Raw genomic sequence first — 16741 nt, 5'->3', positions numbered from 1 at the left:
TGTCATTCGGTGTGTCCTGTTGTCTATGAAGTACATTTTGCTCTTGAATCATTTGAGAGTTCAGTCAGGCTTTGTGAAGCCTAAAGCAGCCTCCTTCTCTTTTGGGTGTGAATTGTCTCAGTCAGTTACCCCCGAGCCCACCTCGGTCCTTCAGTTCACGGACAACGTAGATGTTGAGTTCATGTGGGTCCTGCTGGACCGGGGGACCGGGGGCACGATGGGATTGGTTCTGAATACAGGGGAAGGGTAAACCATCACTGGCTTTCAGGAAACAGAAATGAAGCCTCAAATATGGCTGATGTCCTTTTCCTGTGTTGTAATTGTGCAAGATTAAATGCCTCTGTCTTGGATTCAAGGGAGAATCAGTTAATCACAATGACGTATCTTCCATCTCTCACCTGTTTCAGGATCAAGCATCATTACTGAGCTGAATAGAAATTCCCAAAAGTGACGGTAAAATGCCTGGATTTCTAGCTGAGTACTTGGAGTAAATATATATATATATTTCTTTACATTTCACATTTTAATTATGGGCAACGCCAACACAAACGGGGGTCACATAATAAAACCAGGAAAGATGGTATCTTTCAAGCGAATCTTCAGAGAAATAAGTGCTTCATTGAGCAGACTGGACAGATTTATCGAATAAAATTAGATCAATAATTACTGAACGGCAACAGCTAATGTTGGCAACATACTATTTGAATTAAAAAAACAAAACAAAACATGACTTATGGAGTTGGAAATTGAAGTAATGATGTTATGGCCCCTTCTTGGATAGTGGCTCAGGATAATGTTTGTCCAATAACATACCCTGAATTTACTGTGTGATGTGAGTATGCAATGATTCACTGGTATTCCGAAACTAAACATTCATAACCAATAGTGATTTCATTATTGATCTTTACACTAATATTTTCACAATAAATAATACAAAACAAACTCATATTGTTATTGTTTGCTACTATTAATTTCAGGATGAGCTAGTGATGACTTCTCGTCTCCTGTAGCTTACTGGAAGCCAAACGGAAGCCTCCCCTACGCTGTCCGTTCAATGATCACCTAAAGTCTTCGTCATTTTCCCTGTACTGTTCCCTTTTTCCTCTCATTCTCCCTCTGTTAATCCATTGCAAAGGCATTACAGGTGAATTGTACTCGTTGTCCGTCCTCCCTCCTGCACTCTTCCTCTCAACTCCGTCTCTTTTCCAGTCACAGATTGTCTTGTAGCCTTTCCATATAGGTTCTGATTTCAGATTGACCCAGGTCCATGTCCTGGCACACCCATTTGATGTCATCCTCGCTCCCATTGGTCACCAGGACTGAAGAGTTGGTGTACGGGCCACCTCCGCCCGAATTATCGTTGGGCAGAACAGTGGCAAAAGATGTGAATTTGACGCGCTTACGCTTGGCGGCCGCGACTGCGGCTGCAGCCGCAGCTCGGGGTGAATTATTCAGGTGCTCCATTTGCCCAGTGGCTTCTTTGCCACTGGTCATGATTGCTGAAAGGCACTGATGTGGTTCTGGGACAGATCTGGGCAAAGTCTGTCCATGGGTGATGCCTCGGTGTCCCCCTGTGGCGCCACTCCCACTGATGGTGCCCATGCCTGTGCCCACGCCCATCACCAGGGTGTTACCAGCGCCATTGAGGAGGTACTTGCTTTCTTCATACCCTCCTTCATTCCGGTCAATAATGGTGGTGCACTCATCAGGAAGGCCGCCCTGGCACTGGTCCGAGTGGTCAGCCAAAAGGTCGGCTTCATTCCCAAGCCATACCCAGTCGTGGGCGTGGTTCATGTTGCCTCCTGCCTCCAGTACGGGGACCTGTTTGTGGCGGTACCTGCATACGACAGATGACAATTGTTCTGGTTGTAGTTGTTATTTTTTTTAGTTAAATGCTGATCGTGTTAGAACAATAACACGTCAGAATACAGCACTGAGAAAATATCTCAATAGTTGAAAAATGCCAAGTGGATCAGTCTAGAGGATCACAGTACTCATACATTCTGAGCTGCAATAGTCTCAAGGCACAAAACTATGGAACTATTATCAACAAAGTGACCAACAATTAATTTGAGTTAAGTTAATGTGTATACACACATCATATTGATACTTTGACGATTTACATTTAATAATCAGTAGCCATTCATACTGACATTCTAAATTAATCACACAAAAAAATATTGAAACCCAAAATTCTAGACAATATGTGAAAATGTATATTACACATAAGACAGGGAAATACTGAAAATTTAAATTTAATCAAAAAAGCCAACGGATAAAATGTAAAACTAAGAAATTCAATGATATTTAACAAACATCAGGGTCAAACCAGCAGTACTTTCATTTCAAGTGTTTTGAAATTGAGAAGACCAATTGTGTTCAGATTTTGTTGAATTGATTTCTTAGCTACAGCTGCAAATTGTGGGCTTTCCTGGTCATATAGCATTCCTATATTTATTAGGTTGAATTAGTGAAAGACCTGGAAGGCAGAGCATTTTAAACTGACTGACTTGAGACCAGACTCTTCATTATCACTAAATAGTCTTTGGTATTTTCTTGTAAAGCCAACGTCCAGATGCCAGTGTATTTTTGTATATATTGTGTACCCTAAACCATGCATTCTGTCTGTACAAACACATTGTCGGAGCTATTTATTGATACATTTCTGTTGAAGTGCTTATTTTCAGTGTTTTACCTGAAAGCAAAGCTGACACAGTTGATGAGGAAGACCAGTATTGCCAGGCAGAACACTCCAAGAAGTGCATACATCCCGATCTCCAGGTCTGAGAGGCCTCTGGTGGTCTGGGAGAGCTCACTGTTTCCAGTCCCTGGTACCTCCACTTGAACTGGGTAGCCGCTGTAGTCTCCTGCTTGGGTGGAACCACTGCCTCGACTGCTGCTGCCGCCGCTGGGAGCTTTGCCACCCGAAGCACGGTGGGTGACTGCGCTCTTGGTGGTTGTACTGATCTGATAAACGGACATGAACATGGGCACATCATTACGTTTTACCTTGGTTTTATGTGATGATGTGGACTGACTCTAATAAGGCCTCATTTACACGAGAATGTTTCCAAGTGAAATCAAATCTATCTGTTTAAATGGGATCAAATACAACTTTATGAAAACGCTTGGTTTTACTGTAAATGTGCAACACATCTATAGCAGTAAGTTCTTCTGCACACTACCAGTTGTTAATGTTTATATTTTGTTTTCTGCAAGTACGTGTTTGTGTGTGTGTGTGTGTGTGTGTGTGTGTGTGTGTGTGTGTGTGTGTGTGTGTGTGTGTGTGTGTGTGTGTGTGTGTGTGGTTTCATTGCAAACTCAACAGTACCCAGTGACCCAACATGAAAACTACAACGTCGTCTTGCAAAAATGATGCATTTTCACTTGAAATGTCTTGTGAAGAGGGCCTAAGACACTCTGATGATCTGCCTTCTACGCATAGATACTATTACTCATAACAAAATATTTGTAATAATTTTAAAGCTGAGCTTAAAAAAATAAAATGAAAAAGTCAAAATGGGAAAAAAGACCCTCTTGAATCCATTTTCCTACCTTTCGCATGGCTCGTTCCTCCCGGTCTACTGCTGCACTGTTGGGTTTCCACTCTCCTCCATCCTTTGTCTGTTGCTCGCTGGTGCTGTTGTCCATACCTCCATTGTCGTCTTGCCCACCTCTTGTCATCACCCCTCTTTCTTCACTCTTCGCCCCAAACTTAACCATCACATTGCCAACTCCAGATGCCAATACACTCTTCCTTTTGGACTTCTGGCAAGTCTCAGAGATGACCATCTCAACACGAATCAGGGGTCCCTGTCCGTCACTCTCGGCCACCACAATAGGCCAGTGCTGCTCCTGATGGACAGATGGCTTGAGTTGGGCTTTGTGCAGAATGTCGGTGGTCGAGGTTTCCATACACACAATTTCTGAAGAGGTAAAAGACAAACCCATACCTGATTTGTGACTGATATGACATTCTCATCCAGCGATACTGCTGAAAGCAGGAAGTCCTTGGGATCATAGATGTCAAGTGGTGTCACTGAACCGTCGCTGTAGTGGATCCACGCACTGATCACCGCTTCCTGAAGGCGAGAAAAATCAAAGCTCTCGTATAGATCATTCTATCAAAGTAGAGTGAAAAAACAGCCTTGGAGACTCAGGTTAAACCTCCGGTGAGCTTTTAATACAAGCTGTTTGTGTACTGCAGTATTGATCAGTCCTGCTCTGCTATTTGCGATGCTGAGAAATTTGTAGGTTACGTGAGCCGGAGTCTTGGCAAAAGTGAAATTTGGAAGTCTATGGTCATCGGTTAAAATGGATTTTTGCATCACTGAGGCAGGTTCTCCTTAGAAAAAGTGTGTTGCTCTCTGTTTCTCATACACAATCATTCCACTGAGCAGGGGTTCCATTTCTCGTCGACAAATGGCCGGTACACATAATAAGTAAAAACTGAAAACGGAATAATCGGGAAGGCACATGGAGGCTGATTGACGAATGGCACACAGTGGGAATGTCATGTGGGAAACATGTTCACTTTCATGACAGCTGGAATATCATCCGTTTGTTCCAGATCACACCAAATATCTGGAAAAGAAATTCTTTCCTCCAACAGCTCCCCACAACTTTTATTTGTTGTCATTTTTCTTTGGCTAAATCTTTCTATTTTTTTTTTTCTCTTTTCCCCACAGCTTTGACTTAAGACCAGATGACAGCATCACCCATATTGACTTTTTTTTTCCAAGTTCTGTAATGCTGTTCTGCAATGCAACACTGTACATTTTGTTGTAGTGACGCCTCACCGCAGTGAGACATGTTTATCACACCTCTAGTGGAAGGTATAGTCCAGTTTCTTACTTCTGTCCTGAAGAAAACTCACTTCAGCTGCTTGCATTTGTGATCTCACTCACTTAGTTACCACCCAGAGTTTATAGATGAGGGTGAGGATGGAGAGTGATCAGCAGGCACTGAGCTTAACTTCAAAGCTCAGTTACTTCTTCAGTCTGCTGCAGCGGCCACAATACTGATGACGCTTGTCCAAATCTGTGGCCGCTCTCACGACTAAATGTAATGATGATGAATTATTGAACAGATTTTGAGTTGGCTTGCATCTTTCACAATTATGTTCTGCTGACAGAATAGCTGGAATTGCTGTTGCATGGGAAGAGCGGCACCAAGAAAAACTGCTGGTCGGAATGTTTAAGAAAGTGTCTCTATCAGTGACATGTGATGATGCCTCTCACGTTTCATTCCATCAGCACTTCACTATCCACTTCACCGGCTTCTTCTTTTTTTTTTTTTTCCAACATCAAACTGCTTCTTCACCAGTCAAAGGCAATGTATAAGTGTGCTCATTCTCCCTTCAGGCTTGTTTCTTTGAATCCTAACCTTTGTGCATAAAGACCCCTTTATAGAAAGCCACATGTCTTAACAAGTGTGGCCATCCAGTCAGTGAAGAGAGCAGCAACTGGCTCAAGTTGAAGTACAAGTCAGTAGATGCCACAGGAAAGGATTTGTAATTGCATTAGACATCGTGGATAAAAAGAAATAATATTTCCAAGCAGACAAAAATGCATATAAACTCTGTAAATACAATTAAAAGCATAAAAATAAAAATGATTTAAATATTTTTTGAATGTCACAATTCCCTCCAAGCTGCAATGTTCAATTCCTAATGCAAACGCCTCTCTTTAGTCCAAAAACGGTGATTAAATTGACCTACAGACAGCATAAAACATAGAGCTACAACCAACATGGGTCCCATTCACGCAACAGTGGTCCAAGTGAAAATATATGGTTATCATGTTTGCATTTCAGAAAAGTTTCGTGCTTAGGTCACAATGTTTGGAAAATGATGTCCATTTACATGGAAACTGCAGAACGCTAGCATGCCAGACCACGACTTCACACTGTTTAACCCTAAGCCCAAAATGTAACGAAAGTTTTTCATTGAAACACTTTCACTAGAAGAAGCCATGTTTTATAATACTGTAAGGCACTTTGTGTTGATTTTTAATATGAAAAGTATGTTATAAATGTAATAAATAAAGTTTGAGCTGATTTGAGAATGGGACCTTACGCTCTAATCTTCTATATAACACAAGTTTGGAAAAGGGGGAAAAAAAAAAAAAAAAAAAAAACTGAAATGCGTCAATAAGGGCAAAACATTTAAACATAGCAAAACAGGTCATTATGAAATTGTAGATACAGCAAAACTACTTGAGCTTTATTGACATTTTGAAGATTGCACATCAAAAATAATTTATATAAGGAAATTGACAAAAACTTGGTAACAAAGCTTCCAGGCCTCTCAGCCCTTTTCACACCACATTCTTGTTAATAAATCCCTGTAATGTAAAATGAGATTGTTGGTGCTGCATGAAAACAGATCAGGAAGAACATATCTTGAACTAATAGCTGCGTTATTGTCTAGAAGCCGTGTCCAGAAGCCCACTGCTTTCACGCTGGTCTGGCTCATTTACACAAGCAAAGGCGTCGATGTGCGGCGGCCTTGGCGACTCGGCGGCATAATGGAACCACATCGTGTGTTGTTCTTCTCAGTGGCTCAAAGGAAGTCCTTGACGCCGCAATCGATCAACAGCTGAACACGTAAACACTCACAGCTGAAGCCTTATATCTACATGAATAAGGTGCCTTTTTCTGACCCTCCTGGCTTCGTCTGTGTCTTTGGAACAAAAGCAAATGAACCCAGGAAGAATGTTTTATCTTGCTCCAGCAGCGAACCTATAAATAAGAGCGCATTATTTCCCCTCTTGTTCGTCTTTATTGAAGCAGCCTCACTAATTTCCCTTGATAAAAACCTTTTCGCCTTCCTAATCAAAACACAGAAAAAGATGGTGTAGATATAGCGAAGCAAAACCTCCTTACAGAAGTAATTAAGACTCAACTTGAGAAACATTGTGTTATCTCCCACCCGTACTCCATTTCACATTAAACTGTCATTTTGCTTTGTTCCCTCCTGCTTTCTATTATTTCCCGAGTTTTATTAAACAGTCTGTTTTTCTAGAACCCTAATTCCTTCCTCCTCTATTACGTCCGTCCACAGGTGGGCAACCTGAAGATTATGGGCTGCTCTCTAGTCCAGTTAGTCCTCAAGTATAAGCTGTGACCAAAGGTACGGTACGATCTACGGCTGGCAACAACCCATGGCCGTGTGATTAGAATCAACAATTGGTACAGTTTCTACTGTGTGTTTAGCTGAGTGTTGGCAAATATTCCTCAAGAAAAAAAGTGACGCACACACAGTTAGTCAAAGCATTGGATGCACTTTGTTTATAAATAATGTATTAGAATCCTGCTATACAATACTTCTACTCTGATTCGCTATATTCTAGTATTAAATTATATTTTAGGCCTCAACCACCAATACAAATAATAGACGAGGAGTTTGGGTCATAACTGGAGCTCAAGCTAGAAAAACACACACTCTTAATTAGAAAGTGATTAAAAGAACGATAAGTGTGAGAAGATGTTGGCGATGAGAAACTGCTGTCCGAATTCCATGATTACAATCTTCAGGGGTGTTACAGTCAAGATCGGAGAGGCTTTGAATGAACTTCATTACCTTAAGAGTGAGACCTTAAGGCCTCCAGGTTGTCCAAACAACTTTATCAAGTTGATAGCTTGATATCACTTTAACTAAAATACAACAATGCAATACTATTTCATCCCTATAAAGGTGCTTCTGTTTATGCAGAAGCACCTCTTATTACAGGTACAAAAAGTAAGTTTTCTAGTTGTAATTATGAGAAGTCTTCGTGCATTGTTGAGATTCAAAAAAATCCTTACTAAACTAAATCAGTAGTTTGGCTGAAACACCAGTGTGTGTGTGTGTGTGTGTGTGTGTGTGTGTGTGTGTGTGTGTGTGTGTGTGTGTGTGTGTGTGTTTGAAGGGTTACCTGAAGTATCTCCTACCTGTTTTGGTGTGTGCAGCAGGTCTGTAGCAGTCGTCGTCAGCTGTATAGCCTGAGAGTTTCCAGGACTCGCCGCCATGCCGAGAGACAGAGACGCCACCAGCTGCACTCCCAGATCAGTGATGGAGACCTAAACACACAAACCATCCAGAGAGCCAGTAAACCCACCGACTAACACTCTGCCAGCTATTTACTGGTGGACACAAGAAAGAACGAAATGATTATTGGAAGGCCAAAAAGAATTCCTATGTGACATAAACAAAACCTTTACAAGCTGACTGCTGTTTTTCACACTTTTGTAGATTAAAAAAAAAAAAAATAAAAACCTTCAAAAACACTCATTTGGGGTTTTATTTCCCTATTACTGTCTTTTATAGACTTCTAAATCCATCAAAAGTTGAGTGATAAATCAGGAGTTTCACACATACAGTACCAGATCAGACCGGCCAAAGCTGGTCTGATCTGGTCAAATTGCATCTTCCAACCAAGTATTTTCAAAAACCTTTCAAAAATGAAACTAAATGCTACAAATGGAAGACATGGCTGTTCGATCAATCACCGATTTCCTTTAACTGTTCATGTTAAACCATAATATGATTTCAAACTAAACTTTAGAATGAAGTGTCAATTTTTTGGGAGTAAAACAAGAGGAAACATTTGGAAATGTCAAAAAAAAAGAAGAAAAGGAAAAAAAAAAACCCACTAAGTTAGTGGTCAAGCTAACTTGGGGTGAAATTAGACTGTATGTGGACCCTGAACATGAAGGAATTTTGATAGTCCTGCAAAAAAGTGTACAAAACAATTTAGTTAAAAAAAAAATCCATTCTAAAACTAACAAACATTGAACTATCTTTGCTTGACTTGATTATTCAGGACTGGGGAAAAAAAACACATTTGCTTCTATGTTACTTACAAACATCTCATTACTTTACATTTGTAGTTCACTTCGACCTCAATAAATATTTGAAATAAAGCTCAACTATCTCTCTCTGTGTACTCTCCTGCCATCATACGCAGCCATTATCATGCTGAGCGATTCAGTCGGTGTGGTTTATCTCCACAGTTCTACATCCGAGGACCTGGTGAAAACAGATAGCAGCCATATACCCCGCCCGGCGATATTTACCTCCATGCATGGTCTGCTACTGTATTGCTGTGCATGCATTAGGTATGAGTCATTTCCATTCGAAGTGAGGACATCACAATCAACATGCTCACTTGCTCCATGAGGCGCTCTGGATGTTGTTTCCTTTAAGATGCCATTAAGTTAAGTATTGGTCCCTTGCAAACCCACTGATCTGAAGGATTGGATTGAGGAACGCACCAAAATAACAGATGCTCATAAAATGTATATCTGCAAATAAGATGATGAGTTCTTGTACCTTGTCGTCCAGCACGGTCACAGTCTTCTCTGCCAGTATGGAGTCAGACAACGGGGACAAAACCTGCAGTGAAACACACAGAATTTAAAGAATGTTAATAAAGGTGAAGTTACAGATCAATCGGATTATATTTCCGACTTTTTGGATGTTCACCACAGTATGCAAGAGCAGTTTTTGTCCCGTCATACTTAGTGCCATCACTTCTAAAAGGAGCATAGTTCGTCCACAAGAAGACACCACTACAAACAGTCTCAAGCTAATCTGGTGATCTTCAACTGAAACATCAAACCGTCCTGAGACCTGAAGGGGAACCAAAGACATCACGGACAGGGTCCAGGTGTTTGTTCTCCACTGCCTCAGTTAAAGCCTTTGGTAATCCTTAATGAAGATCTATGGGAGATTATCAACCAGAAGAGAATGGGACACTAAATATAGAGAAGGAAGTGGAGGTGGATCAGGGTAAACGCACACAGATCAGACTGACACATGACTGTTTTGTCTCACAGAGAAGAACGTCTGACAAAGAAGAACAGGTTTGGTGTGAGAAATACTGAAAACAGTGGGAAACATGGGTGCTTGAGTGGTTGTCAGTTCGGTGATTAGTGCCTGAGGGTGAGAGTGGAATGTTTATTATCGTCAGTGGAGCGGTGAGGGTTCCTTCACACCGTTCGCAGTGCTTTGGGCCACGTGAAGCAGCAGTTAGTTAGGAAGCAGACACACACACGGCTTGATCAAGTCAGCCTTGTTGACGCGCTGCACAGAGTTCACTATGCATCATGTATTAAGCACACACAGGGCGAACATGGACCTGTTCATGAGGACGGCGCTGTGAACAGACAACAGTGGCTCCAAAACAACTGCTATCATGTCATGTCATACAGAATGACACACACACACACGTACGCGCACACACTTGCAGAGCTCTCTGCATTCCACAGCCCAGACATCTGAAAACTTTAAGACCAAAAGGAAAAGTTCTTGTCACCAAATAAAACTCATCTGGAGTAACCAAACCTTTAAAGTGACGACAAACCATCATTAGATGGGAGGTAAAGATCTGCAACATTTACAGAAACTATATCCTAAGTTACATTATGAAAGTTCGACATTTTATTGTATTTTGAGCTGTTTTGGCTTTTGTAGTGATTTAACTTCTGTATTTTTATCAATTAAAATGTTTTTTAATATACAAGAATTGAATTTTTGAAACCCACAGGGAGCCATTACAGAGGGGCTGAAGAGCTACATGTTGCTCCAGAAGTGCAAGTTGTGGAGCGTCGTCCCAGCTCATGGAGCTCATCTCTGCTATCTTGACTCTTTGCTAAACCCTAACCATAAAATATGTTTAAATAAAATGAACCTTGAGGAATAAACAAACCATTGTTTGTCCAGTGGTTTGATCCTAATTGAGTAAGTCAGACCTCACCAGTAGAATGTCTCACTGTGCTTATTGCAACTTACAACTTAAACAAAAAACACACACAGAGACACACAAACACACACGCAACTTCTCTGTGGGGTCATTTGCAAAGCCCCCTTACACAACAGCTGCATTTCAACCAAAATAACCTATAACCTTCAGTTTCTAAGTACTTTCAAAAGTTTCAAAACCTTTCCGGAGTAAAACAACTGAAGAGATGAAAAAGCAAAAACTAAACTAAACTAATAACAAAACAACAACCCTGAACTAAATTTGGGCCTTGAGAGCCTTAAGAAAACAAAACCAAAGTTCTTGTGTTGGTTCTGAGTACTTCAGAAAAGTTCCCTCTGTTGAAAAGCAGCACTTTTTTTTAATTGTTATTATTACCATCACTTCCTAAATAAAGCTTGATACTAAAACCACCCAGTCCTTACAAAGTGAGTTGGACCTCCACAGTGCAGCGTCAACCCCATAAACTGGGTTGAACGAGCACAGGTGAATCCAGGATGCGGATGCCAGCCACATTGAAGCACTGTGGACCAGGGGTCAGGGGGTCAGGGGTCATGCACCCAAACCGTTTTCTTCACCCTGAATTTGTAAATGTTGAGGTGACTGGTCCTCATGAGATAGGTAGTACCCAGGTTTTAGAACCAACAAAGCATGTAAAACACAAAGACGTACACATGCTTATATATGGCCATCCAGCATCGCAGCTGTGCTCCACTGTTAGCGTCCAACCGAGGCAACACACCCGAAACTACAGAAGACTGAAAGTAAAAACAGAGTGGATGAAAGGTGAAGAAAGAGTTGATGTATGTGTGTGTGTGTGTGTGTGTGTGTGTGTGTGTGTGTGTGTGTAAGTGAGATGGAGAACAAGCACGAAACAAAATAAATGGAGTAAGTGTCAGAGGGACAGAGACAATGACAAATAGAAGGGGACAGAATGTGAGTGGGGGTAGAGAGAGGCAGGGATCGGGGTGCAGATGTAGAGACGAAGCAGCAGACAGGCAGCGGTGCAGATTAGGAAGCCGACGCGTCGTCGCGTACTCCTCCGCCCGGCGACAGGAGGACAGGCAGATCTGATTGGTGTACAAAGAAAATCTCGGCGAGAACGTGTCGGGGCGTCAAACTCAATCCCACCCTCAGCGAGGTAACAGAATGCGGTGATTGACGGCTTTGGGATTGCTGTTCGAGACGGACGGAGAATAAGAGGGCCAAGAAAGAGAGACTGGGGAGGGAGAGGAAGAGGCGAGATTCGGGGAGACGGAGCTGGGGGGTAAAATTGAAATGTCAAACTATCAAATGACGGCTGCCGAGTCTGGCATCTCGATGGGAATGCTGAGTAAATTCTCTCTCCTGGCTCCCTAACGGTGCACAGCTGTCAATATGTGTGCATCTGTATGGCTGTGTATGCGTGCGTGAACGTGGCCGTCCCCAGTTGGACGGATGCAAACACACACTCAGCTGTTCCCCAAATCCCCAAGATATCCCCTCACTGATGCACTCAACTCCATGCCAGCACAGTTTAACACGCACACACACAGCAAATAACACAGTTTTTAGAGAAAATGTCTGAGAAAATATGCAGTGACAAAATTTGGTGGAGTCATAAATATTAGACATACATGTTCATGTGCATGTTGTGGGCAGTCTCTCTAAATATTCTTTCAAGGCACGATATTTACACTTTATTTGAGAGCCTTCTGAAATTTGATCTCAATACATGGCACTTTATGGCCACTATATGGTCACTATATGGTCACTATATGGCCATGTAATAAAATATTTCTGTTGAAATTTAAGATTTGTTACACTGACTCATATGAATTTAAAACCATAATACTGACATTACAACTGGATTTTTGTGTTCGGTCAGATACTGTGTTTGTGAGAATACAATCTCAGTGACAAATGTTTTTTTTCTTTTTCTGAATTAAATGTGTTGTCAACTATGTTGATTATACATCAATCAACAATCCATTACCATTGATTCTGAAGAAACAGCCCACCAAACAATTACCTCAGTTTTTTTATGAGCCAATTTGATGTCTCATTGCGTATGAATACGATAGGAGAGATTATATTTTTCAGTGATCTGAGCCAAGAAGTCCAAGGATGGAGACTTGTGGAACTCCACAGGGTATTTTCATATTCTCAGATTTATAATTACTGATTGACAAGTGTTGTTACAGTGCTGTGGTTTAACCTAAATCCAAACTGAGAAAACATGTTATTGTTTTGTACCATAAAAACTGTGCATTAAAAACTACCTAAACATATCAACAAAACCATGTTACTGTTGTTCAGCTTTGGGGTACAAGTACAAAAATGAAAGTTTGTCCACCCTGTTGCTTCGATGCAGGATGGCCGGCCTCATTAGAATTCACCAAGCACACTAGTGTGTTGGGTGTGTGTATGTGTGTAATTCCCGAACATCACACTGAGATGTCAGGGCAAAATCCAGCAGTTAATTGTGGCTAATTGTGTAACAAGCTAGCGGGGGAGGTTTGTGGTCGCAGAAGAAGATGAGAAAGAAGATAGTGTTTACATCAGCGGCGTGCTTCTGCCTGCGATGTGAAGTGCCAAATTACACTGCACTAGACCTAATCAGACACTTACCGCCGGATCTCTCTGGACCTCTTGTCCAAAAAAAAAAAAAAGACAAAAAAGAAAAAAAACATTAAGTATTCTGCTTTGTTGAGTTTTTCTAATTGAAAAAACAGCTTAAAAGAGCCAAGGACAGTTGTACAGAAGCAAACGATCCAAACCGAGCATTGTTACTTGTAATGTTTAAAAGCAGAATCCAACAGGCTAACTTACCCACCATATCAGTTACCTCATTTATAAAACATGGCTTAGGATACATACCAACTGTGAACATACATCTAAAAGCCAAAAATGGTGTATGTCAAAAAAAAAAAAAAAAAAAAAAAAAAGAGTCAGATTTACTAAGCCAGGGCACGTTCAACTGCATGTGCTTTTCGCCTTTTAAATCACAGCCTGCCCTGAAAGCTGCTCAGGTGCATTCCCCTCATGTTTCACCCTGGACACACCCACTTTCTACAATAAATGGTCAATGCGAAGTACCGCCTGAATACTCTGCCTGCTGATCAATGGACTTTTGCAATCCCCCGTGGATGGAGAGTGAAACAGAAGTGCTTCTAGAGGAGGTGGAGGCAGGAAAATGATATTTGGTTGTGACAGTGGAATGACTAATAAAAGAGAATTGCGTAAACAACAGCATGTGGTCAGCTGATGTGTAGTGTCCTCAGAAACGGTGGGAGACGAAGAGGAGATGGGCGTCCGGATAAAGTTTACTCAATAAAAACTGTTTCACTGCTGTGGAGCTGTTTGGATTATTGATAGAACAAAATGTGGATTGTTATAATCAGGATTTGATTGGCAAAGATAGAGTATATACATGAAATGTCTACCTATCTTCAGGCACTGACGTGGTTCATTCTGCTGATATTTCTGATGATGCAACAGGTTTAGTTACTCAAATTAAAGGCAAATATGTTTACCTACATAATACCTCAAATGTATTGGAATATATTGCCAAATATACTAATAATTGCTGATTTCAGAATATTTTAATATACTTGAAAAATATAACATAGTAAATCTTATATATGGGACTAATATATTGCCTAATATATTGAATGATACTTTCCAGTATACTGCAGTATATTTCTGTTTCATAAGAGTAGCAGGCTGATCACCATGCAACATGACATTCTATCAAAATAAAGAAAGGGAAAAGACATTGTCAGGTAGCAATTTACAGAACACAACAAAAGCTTTTATTACAGGTAGACAGCTGATATGTAAACACAGCGCTGCAGCAGCATGGAAACACTTTCGATCAGTTAAACTTCTTTAACACGTCACCGGCACTGTGTATCCTGTCACCACAGCTCTCTGCAGCAGCGAAGTGCATGGAAAACCTAAAGTGTCCTGACCAACAATGAGCCGCAGACGCTCACAAATATGTGAATTCATGATGAAGAGTGTGTGATGGCTGTCTGAAAATGCAGCTCAATTAAAGATGCTGTTAAAAAAATAGACATGCTGCTGTCTTATTATCAAAGCAGCATGAGACTTTCGGAGCCTTGACAGTCTGATAAGTGAGAAAATTAAATGTAAGAGATGAATCCAGCTTCAATACTCCACTTCACCATCTGTGTCACCTCCTGTGTCCAAAAATCCTCATACACCGGGTGTAGCGGACGGTGCACTCATTCTCACGTCAAGTACTACATTATTTTTTAAATCGCGAAGTTTGTACGCCACTTTCAGGCCCTGTTTTAAGCATAAGCAAAGTTTATAAATGAGGCTCGTATTGTTTTCTATTAAATCCCTTTTGAGAAACAAGAAACACCAAAAAAAAAGCTCTTTGAGAAACATTTTGTGAAATTCTGTCTTTTGGAGATTTTGTAAGGTCAGAGTAATGTTGGCCTTCAACAGTCTGTTCATTCTTGAGTACAACTAAACATTCACTTAAAAATTTGAACAGATTTAATCGAGGACCTCACAAAAAAACTCAGCTAAATATACTGAATGAAAATGTTTGCTGATGACGTGGTGATATCGAGACAGGATCGACTGAGGTCAGTCTGAAAACTGAGCCACAAAACACAGTTATGTTTGTTCAAGACAGGCTGCAGAGCTCAAAACAATCTGCTCCTCCAACGATCACTGGAAGCAACCAGAGGAAACCAAGAACACCACCTGCTCCTCAAGATTTATATCATCGGATCAGATCAATGTCTTCATGTGGTTTTACCTGAATTGTGGTCATTCCCAGGTCTCGCCCCACTAGGATTCGTCCATCTATTAGTCTGGCAATTCGATGGTCTTCTACCTGTGGGGCAAAGAAATTCCTATCAGTAAAATGCTAAAGGAATTTATTCTGGTTTATAATGAAAATGGAAAAGAAAAAAAAAAACATCTCCCTTTTAGGAAACTTTTATCTTTTCATCTGTTTTCCCTAAAGTGAAATTCACAAAAAGCTAGTCAAAGCTTTACCTGAATTTACCTTATAAATAAATGTCATGGAATGTAGAGATCTGAGTCTGTGGTAATAAAGGGGGATGTTTTTATATTTCATTGGTAAAGAAGACTCATTTTGGAAGATGTAATAAGAAACTGAGTTTTAAAATACTAATCTGTAAGGTTAATATTAATATTAATATTACTATTAATAGAAATGGAACAGAGGATGGAATTACTACTGCTGTTTGTACCCTTCCATGAACCCTGATAGTCAAATCAGGCAGAGTCTCTTTTCCTTCACTATTTTCTACAGTAACTGATAGAAAGGGGATCAAACACTCCATCGAATGAGTACATTTTTTTGTCAGTTTCAGTTCTCTTCCAAGCTGAAGATACATGTCACTAAATCAAACCAATTCCTCTGTAACGTTCAATTGAAAACAAAATAATTTATTTACCCTGAGATGTACATTTGTGAGAATTTCCATTGACTCACCTTCAGCTGGTCCAACACTAAATGAGTGATATCAGCCTGCCAGTCGGCCCCCAGCATGTAGACCATCTCTCCTCCAGGATCGGAAGGCTCTGCGACAAAATGGGTGAGGACACGTACCAAAGCGTACTGGTACTGAAAGGCAAAGAGAAACGTCATGCGTCAAACCACACAACTGACACTCATTTCATTGTTGTAGTTTTTTTATTTTTTTATTTAACAAAGTAATCCACCAGAGATTTCTTATGAGCCTCGAAATTCCACCTGATAAAAGATAAAACTCCTTGTTTCAATCTGTGATATGAAAACCAATCAAAAATTACCTGCAGGGTGCAGCCTTTGCCTTTCCTATCATCATCCTCGTCATCCTCGCTGTCTCGGGTCGGTCTGGGGAGAAACCAGGAGAGATAATTAGAAGTGGGAGAGATTATCTCATGATAAAATGCCCTTTTTTCATGGTCTATACTCAGCTTTAGCTAATCTACTGTATGCCCTGGTTTTGCTTTAAACAGATAGCACT

General features: G+C 40.7%; 1 protein-coding gene across 1 annotated transcript in view; it reads right to left on the bottom strand.

Moving 5' to 3' along the window:
- Nucleotides 1-519: 519 nt before the first annotated feature.
- LOC115385325 (transmembrane protein 132C-like) overlaps nt 520-16741 on the bottom strand; it is a 116259-nt gene continuing 100037 nt past the window's right edge. Inside the window, exons 5-13 of the mRNA XM_030087302.1 lie at nt 16545-16608; nt 16225-16356; nt 15520-15597; nt 9314-9376; nt 7933-8061; nt 3954-4082; nt 3556-3855; nt 2696-2967; nt 520-1837 (exon numbers count right to left, since the gene is read on the bottom strand). Of these exons, the coding sequence (XP_029943162.1) occupies nt 1210-1837; nt 2696-2967; nt 3556-3855; nt 3954-4082; nt 7933-8061; nt 9314-9376; nt 15520-15597; nt 16225-16356; nt 16545-16608 (1795 nt within the window). The 3' untranslated portion in view covers nt 520-1209. The remainder of the gene's footprint in view (nt 1838-2695; nt 2968-3555; nt 3856-3953; nt 4083-7932; nt 8062-9313; nt 9377-15519; nt 15598-16224; nt 16357-16544; nt 16609-16741) is intronic.

This window comes from Salarias fasciatus, unplaced genomic scaffold (genome assembly GCF_902148845.1).
Source record: "Salarias fasciatus unplaced genomic scaffold, fSalaFa1.1, whole genome shotgun sequence".
NCBI classification, from domain to species: Eukaryota; Metazoa; Chordata; class Actinopteri; order Blenniiformes; family Blenniidae; genus Salarias; species Salarias fasciatus.
This window is presented reverse-complemented; position numbering and strand designations above follow the sequence as displayed.